The following is a 12036-nucleotide window of genomic DNA, read 5'->3' as shown; positions in this document are numbered from 1 at the left end:
TCCTCAGGAGTTTTGCTGAATAGGAGCCTAAAAATTCCCTTTTAATTAGAAAGAATTCATTGGAATAGTGGATGAAGCATTAAGACTTTAGACCACTATCAGGTCAACTATATAATGCTGGGCAAGTCATAGTCCTCTACCTAATACTACCCTCAATACCAAGTACAGATATCTATTCAGATTTCCAAGTAAAACTTTTGTGCAGTGAAGTAGTTCTATCAAAGATGGTATTTCTACAAGATAGGGTAGTACTTTTCAGTAACATTTTTAGCTCACCACTGTTGTACAACAGAACGTGGCTTTAACTTGTAAGCTGTTTTCTATTTATATAAACCAACACTTAAAATCAACAAAGTACACTTACGTTGTCAGTAGGAATGCTCCATCACTGCACCTTTCTAGTGCTTTCCGAGCAGGAGGTTTTGCAGCAAATTCTACAAAGCCTTTTCCAGTTGCCCTGCCACGATCATCCACAACAGCAACAGCTCTTTCCACGGGGCCAAACTGAGAGAAAGCTTGTTCCAGAAGCTCATTGGAAACAACAGGTGAAAGATTCTTCACTGTTAAAGCAGCCCCATGAGTAGCAAATCGAATTCGCAGTGGTCTACTCTTCAGAATAGTTCCATCAAGCTCCGCCTTTGCAATTTCAGCCAGAGTCCGTGACTCCTTCGCAGAAAAAATACATAATTTGTATTATATGTAACTATGTCAACAATTTGCTTAAAGTTCCAAATATATGAGACCGCTTTTATTTGATTCACTTAACATTAATGAATTAATGAGTGCCTGTTGATGATGTACTCCCTACTGAGGCAGGAAATGAACTGGCTTGAGGGCGACTCCCAGTGGGAACAGGAAGGAAGTTTTTTCAAGTCCTGCCTCCCTTCAAGTAGGATGGGAATCACCCACAAGATGGCCTCCACCTCAGAGGGAGAAAATACATAATTTGTATTATATGTAACTATGACAACAATTTGCTTAAAGTTCCATATATATATGAGACCACTTTTATTTGATTCACTTAACATTAATGAATTCCACACCTAGACCACTAATACCAATTCCATCCTTCTGAATATAACCTGAAGGTTTACTGAAGCTGGAGTCAGTGCTTAGATGCTGCAGAAGTTAAGTCTATACTATTTAATTTTGGTTTTGCTGTCTCTAACCATATTCCCACTACAACAGGAAATGCCATAAACCTTTAAAATGAGGGAGAATGTGGCACGGTATAAGCTAATTTTGTAAGATCTGTACTGAGGCGGGGGTATCAAAGGAAGGTAATGGGAAATTACCTTTGGTTCTCACTTCCCTTTAAAACCCCTTGATAAAGTCCATTATAAGTTGATTGCAATTTGAGAAGACCCTACACATGCACATCAGATTTAAACTGAACAGGATATATTTATGGTCTGTAGGGTGTTTTAAAGAGCTGGGTACCAAGATTGGTGGATGAAAATGCCTTCTTTAACAAAAAGGAAGAAGGCATTTTCATCCACCAATCTTGGTACCCAGCTCTGCAAAACACCTTACAGACTATAAATTGCAGAAAGTCTCAGAACAACCAGCACATTCCACAGAACAATCTGCACAGTCAACAACCATCTTCCTTATCTTCACACCCCTTCCAACCCTCCCAGCAATTAACACAGAACAATGGTCACATTCAACAGCCAGTTTCCTTATCACTACCCTTCCAGGAAGCCCCCACCAAACAATGGGCACATCCACAAACCAATTGCCCTTTCACCACACCCCCTCCAGCCTAGAAATAGCAGCTCTCCAGCAGCCCTGACCTCACTCAATGCACAGCAGCCAAGAAGGTCAGAGCGCCTGCTCCGGCTGCAACGCCACTGAGGATGTTCTCTGCAGCTGAGAACGAAACGTCTGGAAGAAAAACTTTCTCCAGTAGAACACGGCACTTGAGCCCGAAAGATTCTACAAACCCTAATTGCTTGTATTATCCATAACATGCATAGTGAAATTTTTCCAAGGAGAACAGATCACAGTTCTTCAATTCTCCTGCTCAAGCAACGGCAATTTCTAGAAAGGATGGAACACACACACAGAGAATCACACCACAGACTGTCTCATGTACTAATGCTGCTCTTTCTTGGCTTAAGCAGCAGCATGGCTTGGATAAAATAAGAAACCATGGTTTGGCACGTAGTATATTTAGTGAATGAGCCCAGGAGAAGTTTGGGCTCCTATGTTCCCACCTCACCTTCTTCTCCTCAAATGTGACTCAGAAATTAAACAGTTATACAGCAAACCAGTTTGTTGTTTCATCCAAACTACCAACTGTGGTTTGTTCTTTTCTGTAAACCAGGATTCTGAATCTGGTGGTGCTCCTGGGTTGGTAGGAAGAAACAAACCATAGCTTGTAGTTATGATTAAGGAAGAATTGAGGATTCCTATGATTAAGGATGAATAAATTAACTTTCTGGGGAGAGGAGCCATGTCAGGAAACACATTTGCCTAACCATCATCCAAACTTGTTTATGGATTGTCACTGTTTCCTTGTATTGTATCATGTAACTATTTTGAGAGTTTTTCTGCTGAAGTTTTATCTGTTTGGTTTTTAGCTGTTTCAAGTGGTCTCATTATAAAGAATGTTTAAACATATGGGTTTGATAATGAGACAGGATTGTTGCAAAGGTCTACAACCAACAGGAAGAGAAATACGTAGTTGGTGCGCAGCAATCACTTTGTCTTCTATGAAGCTCAATTAACCCCATCTTCTCAAAATGATCCTGCAGTAGCATTTGTTTAAAGAAATTTCCTCTTCTCAGCAGTTCTTTAGGTTTGTTTCCTAAAGGTCCCTAGTGATTTGTATGGCCAAATGACATTTACCACTTGGCACTAATTAAATATGAATTTCCTGGCTGGGATAATGGCAACATATTTATTTATTTTATGACTTCTATCCCGCCCTTCCCAACAAGTGGCTCATATGCGGCAAGTGTGGTCAGACACCTAAGTTCAAGAGCCCTCAGATACTTTACGGAAGACAAGAATGCAGCAGGGTGTATTTGACTGCATTCTGATTCTAAAACCAGGAATATAACATGTAATGTGGATGTATGGCCTACATACATGTCTGAAGACTGAATTCTGGACACATTCAGCAGTGGTACATAAAGATGCCAGTATCTTTTTGATAAGGCTGCAACCTTTTATAAGAACATAAGAGAAGCCATGTTGGATCAGGTCAATGGCCAATCCAGTCCAACACTCTGTGTCACACAGTGGCAAAAAAAACAACAGGTGCCATCAGGAAGTTCACCAGTGGGGCCAGGACACTAGAATCCCTCCCACTATTGCCCTCTTCAAGCACCAAGAATACAGAGCATCACTGCCCCAGACAGAGAGTTCCAACAATACGCTGTGGCTAATAGCCACTGATGGACCTGCTTCATATGTTTATCCAAGCTCCTCTTGAAGCTGTCTATCCTTATAGCTGCCACCACCTCTTATGGCAGTGAATATCATGTGTTAATCAACCTTTGGGTGAAGTACTTCCTTTTATCCATTCTAACCTGACTGCTCAGCAATTTCATTGTCCACAAGTTTTTATATTGCGAGGAGGAGAGAACAGTACTTCTTTCTCTACCTTCTCTATCCCATGGATAATTCTGTAATCCTCTACCACGTCGCACCTCAGTTGACATTTCTCCAAGATAAAAGAGCCCCAAGCGTTTTAACCTTTCTTCATAGGGAAATGTGTTCCAACCCTTTAATCATTCTAGTTCCCTTTTCTGCACTTTTGCCAATGCTATAACTTTTTTGAGGTGTGATGACCAGAATTGTACACAGTACTTCAAATGAGGCCATCCATCGATTTATACATGGACAGTATGATATTGGCTGAATTGTTTTCAGTTCCCTTCCTAATAATTCCCAGCATAGCACTGGCCTTTTTTATTGCAGTCGCACACTGTTTCAAAATTTTCAGTGGTTTATCTACCATGACCCCAAGATCTCTCTTTTGGTCAGTCTCTGCCAGTTCACACCCCATCAACTTTTATTTTTAGTTAGGATTTTTGGCCCCAATGTGCCTTACTTTGCACTTGGCCACAATGAACTTAATTTGCCACCTCATTTATCAGTAACCTTTTGCCAAGGTTCCACATTATATTCTTGTTGACAAGTTGGTAAAATGTCATTTGGCTCCTATGACTGTTAGGTGGATTGTTAACTGGTTGACAGATCACACCAAAGCATGCTTGTTAATGGTTCCTCACCCCCTTGGAAAGGAGTGACAACTGGAGCACCTCAGGGATCTGTTCTGGGCTCTGTGTTGTTCAATATCATTATAAATGACTTACATGAGGGAATGGAGGGGATACTCATTAAATGTGCAGATGAAACTAAATTGGGAGAGGCAGCAAATACAGCAGAAGACAGAGTCAAGATTCAGAATAAACTCGACAGGCTGGAAAACTGGGCTAAACTTAACAAAATGAATTTCAACAAAGATAAATATAAAGTTCAGCATTCTAGTAGGAAACATCTAATGCATAACTATAGGATGGGGAAGATTTGTCTTGCCAATATTACACAAAAACAGGATCAAGCCGTCTTAGTGGGCCATACATTGATAAGTCAGGAGTGTGATGCAGTAGTTAAAAAGGCAAATGCATTTTTGGGCTGTATCAACATTAGTGCCCAGATCATCTGAACGATGGTATCACTTTACTCTGTTCTGGTTAGGCCTCACTTGAAGTACTGTGTTCAGTTTTGGGCACTGCAGTTTAAGAAGAATGTTGACAAGTTAGAACGTGTCCAGAGGAGGGCAATGAAGATGGTGAGGGGTCTGGAGACCAAGTCCTAAGAAGAAAGGTTGAAGAAGTTGGGTATGTTTAGCCTGGAGAAGAAATGACTGAGAAGTGATATGATAGTCATCTTCAAGTATTTGAAGGGCTGTAAAGAGGATGGTTGCAGAATTGTTTTGTTGCCCCAGAAGATTGGATCAGAACCCATGGATTGAAATTAAATCAACAATTTTCAGCTAAACATTAAGAAGAACTTCCTGAGTTAGGGCGGTTCTTTAGAGGCCCAGGCTTTCTTGAGAGGTGATGGACTCTCCTTCTTTGGAGGTTTTTAAGCAGAGACTAGATGGCCATCTGATAGTTTAGGGAGATCATGATAAGTAAGGCAGCAATGGATGAGCCAGCTCTGTTTTCATGGCTCTTTCTTACATGCCCAGGGTAATATTGTTTGCCACTTTAAGGTCAGGAAGGAATTTTTCTCTAGGCCAGATTGAATCAGGGATCCTGGAGGTTTTCTGCCTTCCTCCATGCATAGCTGGGATCATTGGGGGGGGGGGGGGGAGAACATGTAAATGGATTTCCTTCATTGTCCAGGGAGTTGGACTAGATGACCCTAGTTGAAGTCCCTTCCAGGAAAAACTTTTTTACAGTAAGAGTTGATCAACAGTGGAATCAGCTACCTAGGAAGGCGGTATGCTCTCCCTCACTGGCAGTCTTTAAGTAGCAGGATAAACACTTGTCAGGAATGCTCTCTGGAACAGGAGTGTCAAACATGCAGCCTAGGGGCCAAAATAGGCCTGCAGCAACTAGCTGTCATCTGCTTCCTTCTCCCTCTCTCTTGCTTCCTTCAGTATCACACCTTACTTTGCCAGGCTTGCTCAACTGCACAGAAGCTACAGAGCAAAGCCTCTGTTTTCTCCATTGGCTGAGGCTCCTCCTTTAGGAAGGAGGGACAGCTTGCTTTGCTAGGCTCTCTCAATCACACAGCAGAGCTAATGAGCCAAGCCTCTCTTCCTTCTATTGGCTAAGGCTCCCCGCCCCCGTCCTCTGGGGAAGGAAGGAAAGAGCCAGAGCTTCCTTTGCCCTGGATCACACAGGGGAGATACAAAGCTAATGTATTAATCACGTTTTAAGGGTTTTTAAAAAAAAATCTTTGTGTTTGTCTGTGTCCTTTGTAAAGTTTATATCTCTGCTACCTGACATTACATTACACACATCACCCGGCCCAACAAGGTCTCATTTATGTCAGATCCTACCCTCATGAGTTTGACACCACTGTTCTAGACTGTTTATGCACTGAGCAGGAGTTGGACTAGATAGCCTGCATAGCTTGTTTCAATTCTGTGATTCTATGTTTCTGTGTTCCAAGGTCTCCAAGCACCAAGGTTCTTAAAAGATTTACATTGATGTCAGGATGATGTTACCTGTAACAGTGCAAGGGAGTGAGTCTCCGGAATACAGTTACGGCTTGCGTGAGTTATAACAGCGTAAACAGTTCTTTCTAAAAATGAACAGTGCATGTCCCTTTCTAAAATGATAAATATATCAAATACACAATGCAAGTTTCTCCACTCTAATCCTATTAAAATTAATTAGTTTAGGAAGGATAATTCTGCACAGGACTGCACTGTTGGTGTATCCACTGAGACAGATTAAAGGCTCTATTCAGCTTTGAACAGTATGCTTTGTTTGGTCATAGCAATATTTGTGTATTTTATTTGGAAAACACAAAAATAATAAATAGCATTTTTTGTGATTTCAATCATATTATATGTTTCCTTGATTAGAATCTTCCTGTCTCCATCCAGAACAATTGTTTTCATGGCTAGTATGCCATCAATACTCTATTCACATCTAAAATTGATTCCTGGGATGTGCTTTATATGGGGATGCCTTTGAAAACTGGAAACACCAGTTCCTTACACCCTGGCATCTGTGAATCTTAAGTTTAGTTTCTTTGCTCTGCATTATTTTTATCTGCCACACATCTGCTAACTTTTGCTTTCTGCTTTTCACCTTTTCTGTTGTTTTATACAGCATTTTAAAGTTTATTGCAAATGCAATAATGGATGGAAATGAAAAATACAGGTAAAGAAACTGAAGTGCATTTGTATTATTTATGCCTTGCCTTTTCAGACAGCTAAACAAGAGAAAAGAATACATAAATGTTTAATAAAAAACATAATTGATTCATTTAATGGCCAACTAAGTGGCTGGGAATAGCAACAAAAAATATTTATGTGCACATCAATATGTTAACACTTCAACTTGATTTTTAGGGCTGCTCTGAAACAGCTAATACCTCTTAATTCTCCACTACTTTCTGTCTTCCTCCACCTTAACCAATCAGAAAATTTTGAAAGCCAATAATAAAAGCTCTCCAGGGAGGGGGGGAGAATCCTGTAATAACTGGCTAATGATACTGCAGAGTTGGTGTTCCCTAAAAACCCGAGTAAACAATAATTTAAATGTATATGATGACATATTAGGAACACTTGATCAAAATATGCTTTTAATAGTAATATAACATGCTTCTTCATTTAGTACAACACACTTAGGCTGTATTTTTTATTTCTGGACCAGACAGAAAGGAATTTAGGGCATTTACAACCAAGCTGACAGTCTGCATGGAAGACCATAAATGACCAACAGACTAATTACAATTTTATTCCAGACTTCAGTGCCCCATTACTCACAAGAAGCTAGGCACAGATTATAAGAAATAGGAGAGGCCAGTAAAACACATCAAGTGGCTAAATGTAAATTACAAAGCATAGGATAGACAAGTATAAGGGTGCACACTACACTAAGTTGGAACACGCATTTATAAATTAAAATTAATAACTTCAATATACGTATTTTCCTATATACACATTTCACTCATTCCAATCTATTTCATATGAGGGCAAACGTCTGCAGATGTTTTCATGCTATACATCAAGGAGGAAGAAAAACGAGGGCAGTGGCTAGGAGTGGCAGCAGGACACGTGAAGTGAGACGAAGCATTAACTATCTGAGGGGAACAAGAAGCGAGACAAAACAAAAGGGGGGGGGGGCGAATGGCCATTTGTGCACACGGCAACAGGGAAGCTACTTTCCCTCCCCCAAGATACAGACAGGTAAGTATTATGATTTTAGCAGCTCTTGTGTTTTACGACTGTTAGGAGCCCTGGGTGCCTCGATAAAGCAGAAAAGAACAAAAAAATGCCGAACTTTATCAGAGGGCTCTCGGCCCCCCCCCCCGCCGTTTGTTGGCGGGTTTTCTTCTTTTTCCTCGGTACTGTTCAGAGCATTTAACTTCCAGAAAAGCGAGTCCCCTCCCCCCTCTGTACCCAACTACATTTATTACCTGTGTGTGTGAAAGGGCAAAAATAAAAGCTAAAGAGAAGCGGAAAGCTCTTTAGTGAGGGGAGGGAGTCCACGCGGGGCGGTCACTCCAAGAACCCGGGCAGGGAAAAGGCGGGGGGGGGGGAGAAAAGCCCCCTCTCGCGCGTGCGCAAATAAGTATGGAGGAAATCGCCTCGAGTGGCGGGGGGTTGGGGGGAGGGTCTCCCGCCGTGCCTGCCGCAGAATCCCCCTCGGGGGAAGGGGCGGGGCAGAGAAATCTCCCCCCCCCGCCTCACCCCAAGGGAAAGGGGGGGAGGGGGCGACGGACAATTAACCAACAACGCTGTGGGAAGCGCGCATACACACACCCCCGTACAAACACAGGCACGATGAGCCCCGCAGAAATCCGGGGTTTCCCAGGGCGGCGGCTCCCTTACCAGGCGGATGAAGCCGAAGCCGCGGTCGCGATTGATGAAGACCTCGCTGGGCTCCCCGTAGCGCTCGAAAAGGCGCTTGAAATCCTCCTCGGTGATGTCGGTGGGCAGGTTCCCCACGAAGAGGCGGCAGCGCTGCGTGTAGCTCTTCTCGCCGGGCTTGAGGAAGCTCTTGATGTCGACGGTGAAGCCGCCGCCGCCGCAGCTCGGCTCGTCCTCTTTCGCCATCCCCATGGCGGCCGCCCCTTCGCTTTCAGGCGGCGGGGCCGGCGGCTGCTGCTCCAGACCCCGCAGCCCTTTCATGCTGCCGCCGCCCACCATGCTCATCGGAGGGGCAGCCGCCGGGGAGCTGTTTTCGATCCTCACTTGCTTGAGGTTCCTGTTGGCGGACATGTTCCGAGCTTAGGGGGTCGTGATTCGTCTGGGGTGGACGCTGGGAGCCGTGCGGATGGAGGTCTCTCAGCTCAGCTGCCCGTCACCTCTCTCGGCTACCAACGAGGGTAAAAAAAAAAAATCAAAATGGCGGAACGACCGCTGTCCACTGACGACTCATAACGTCGGTCTGTTCTGTTAGCCCTGCCCCCTTTTCGCTGGGTTCCTCAGTACGCAGGCGCATGAGGTTTGAATCGTTTACCGGGCAGTTAGTTTGGGTTATTTGGCGCAGTGCGCCTGCGTACTGTCCTAGGTAGGGGCGCTGGAAAAAAAGAACTTGTAATGGCTATCATGGGTCTGGATGGTTCTAGAAATTCTTCGGGCTGCAGCCTATATTTAAGCACAAAAGAGCTCCTGGGCCTCAGAGACGTAACACAAACATAGATTCGGTTTTAAAATAGTTCTTGAAAGCCTTGGGTGAGGATCTGTATATAATGCAGCAAAATCCCCCAGAATTAACTGATATATTTTCTCTCACCCATTCACGCTTCATTCATGAAAAATGCTCTTTTTGCTGCATTAAAAAAAAAATGATTTGCATTTTGTTCAGATTGTTATGGAACACCGCTAGCCTATATTATTTTGGCATGAGAGATCTTTCTACTCACTTTGTGAAATAAAAACCAAGCTATTTGGTTCGAAACTGATTTATACAGATCTCAAAGTATGTCTACACAAGTGTCCGTACTGCCCCCTAGTGGACACATTTGTGAATATAAAGCCTATCTATTCATCATCCTCTCTGTTCCTAATAGCAAATTTTCCATCACAAACTGAGAAGGGCAGCCAAGCCAACCCGCACCCAGTACAGGTAGGACTCCTCAGTATGCAGAAAACTGGAATACTGAGAATGCTGGGGAGTCATGATTTTGTGAAAAAACAAAATTAGCCTGTTTTAAGTTCTACACAAATTAGCGTGTATAAGACTCATCCCCCTGCCCAAAGAAGACATTTTTTAGTCCAACAAAAGTTTGTTCAAGGTATGAGCTTTCATTGCATTAACTTCTATTGCAAATGTATCTGAGGAAGAGTGCCTGCACATGAAAGTTCATACTTTGGATAAATTTTTGTTGGTGTTAAAGGTATCACTGGACTCAAACTTTGTTCTTCTGCTTCAGACCAATACAGCTGGCCACCTGGATCAACCCTCCGCCCAAAGTCACTCATACAGCACAGGGCACGGAAAGTAATATACGATATACTCCAGTTTAGGGCCAAAGATGGAGCTTTCTGTTAACTTGGCCCAAAATCTCAGCAGTGAGCACTCTATAGGGATTGCGTGGCTCAGGAACTGAACTATATTGCACTATGGAGAGGAATTGCGCACACACAACATTTTTACTGCTGGTGTCTGTTAGTAAAGCGTTCTGCCTGCACGCATTTCAGAGAGGATGACTATAAGACTAGGCTGTGACATTATAGCCTAAAAAAACATGCTTCCTAGTGTCCATATCTTTTCCAATTCTGTAACATGCAGCCTGAGGAAGAGTTCTTGTGAACTCAAAAGCTTTCACAATATTTTATGTCAATTAGAATCATAGAGTTGGAAGGGACCTCCAGGGTCATCTAGTCCAACCCCCTGCACGATGCAGAAAACCCACGAATACCTACCCCAAATTCACAGGATCTTCATCGCTTTCAGATGCCCATCTAGCCTCTGTTTAAAAACCTCCAAGGAAGGAGAGCCCACCACCTCCCAAGGAAGCCTGTTCCACTGAGGAATCGCTCTGATGGTCGGGAAGTTCTTCCTAAGTTGAGCCGGAAACTCTTTTGATTTAATTTCAACCCACTGGTTTTGGTCCTACCTTCTGGAGCCACAGAAAACAATTCCACACTATCCTCTATATGACAGCCCTTCAAGTACTTGAAGAAGGTGATCATATCACTTCTCAGCCGCCTCCTCTCCAAGCTAAACATCCCCAACTCCCATCAACCTCTCCTCATAGGACTTGGTCTCCAGACCCCTCAACATCTTTGTCACCCTCCTCTGGACCCGTTCCAGCTTATCTATATCCTTCTTAAAATGTGGTGCCCAAAACTGAACACAGTACTCCAGGTGAGGTCTTACCAGAGCAAAGTAAAGCGATACAATCACGTCACGTGATCTAGACACTATACTTCTGTTGATACAGCCCAAAATGGCATCTGCCATTTTAACCACCACATCACACTGTTTACTCATGTTCAGCGTATAATCCACTAAGACCCCTAGATGCTTTTCGCACATACTACTGCTAAGACAAGTCTCTCCCATCCTATAACTATGCATGGGATTTTTCCTACCGAATTGCAGAACTTTACATTTATTCCCGTTAAAATTCATTTTATTGGTTTTAGCCCAGTTTTCCAGCCTGTCAAGGTCATCCTGTATCCTGTTTCTGTCTTCTACTCTGTATTTGCAACCCCTCCCACTTAAGTTGGTCCTGTTAAAGACATTACATGGATGTTGTTATCCTTTTTTTATTTTTTGTGGTCTGCTTACAGCTTTGTATGGACTGCTTATTTTCCTTTATTTAGATATTCTATTTATAATCCGCCCTCCCCACAAGTGGGTTTGGGGTGGGTTGCTTACAACTTTTTTTTCTATTTCCACATTTCAACCAAGAAAGCAGGTGTTGTCAATAGAGTGAAAGCAAACCTGGGAAAAGACTTCACCAAACACAAGCCCCAATTTGGCTTTAATAGACTCTATACCTTGTGCATCACCTGAAATTTACAAGGTGCTTCCTTTTGCTGTCAGCCTTCAAGGCAGCTGTCTCTTTTGGCATTTTAAGAGGAACATGTGTGGACTATTGCTGTTTTTTGTATTTTAGTGGAGACATCATCAACTACTAAGCCCCTTCCCAAAGGCCATCCTGTATTCTAACATCAGCAATAAAGTTAAGCTTTGTGCCTGCATACAGTTCACAGAGAATGGTTGTAAGAACAGATCATCATCACAGCCTGAAAAATTGGCCTCCCGCCCCTTTATCTTTTTAATTTTTTATAACATGATCCAGCATAATTAAGACTTCTGGTAAGCTCAAAGGCTTACACAATGTTTTGTGTCCGTCTCTGTTTCTTCGGATCAA

At 42.9% G+C, this 12036-nt stretch overlaps 1 protein-coding gene across 4 annotated transcripts in view; it reads right to left on the bottom strand.

Annotated features, from left to right (window-relative positions):
• PSPC1 (paraspeckle component 1) overlaps positions 1-9062 on the bottom strand; it is an 81639-nt gene extending 72577 nt beyond the window's left edge. For 3 of the 4 annotated variants that reach the window (XR_009555210.1, XR_009555209.1, XM_060234826.1), the window contains exons 1-2: positions 8537-9053; positions 365-666 (exon numbers count right to left, since the gene is read on the bottom strand). Coding sequence is in view for 2 of the 4 variants with exons in the window: in XM_060234826.1 (XP_060090809.1) it covers positions 365-666; positions 8537-8926 (692 nt within the window). In the remaining 2 variants the exon portion in view is untranslated. Of the gene's footprint in view, positions 1-364; positions 667-8536 lie in introns of all 4 variants that reach the window. The other variant, XM_060234825.1, reaches the window with a different exon arrangement.
• Between the last annotated feature and the right edge of the window lie 2974 nt (positions 9063-12036).

The sequence above is a fragment of the Heteronotia binoei genome, chromosome 3, assembly GCF_032191835.1.
Source record: "Heteronotia binoei isolate CCM8104 ecotype False Entrance Well chromosome 3, APGP_CSIRO_Hbin_v1, whole genome shotgun sequence".
Classification (NCBI taxonomy): domain Eukaryota; kingdom Metazoa; phylum Chordata; class Lepidosauria; order Squamata; family Gekkonidae; genus Heteronotia; species Heteronotia binoei.
Note: the sequence above shows the minus strand (reverse complement) of the source record. Positions and strands in the feature narration are given on the sequence as shown.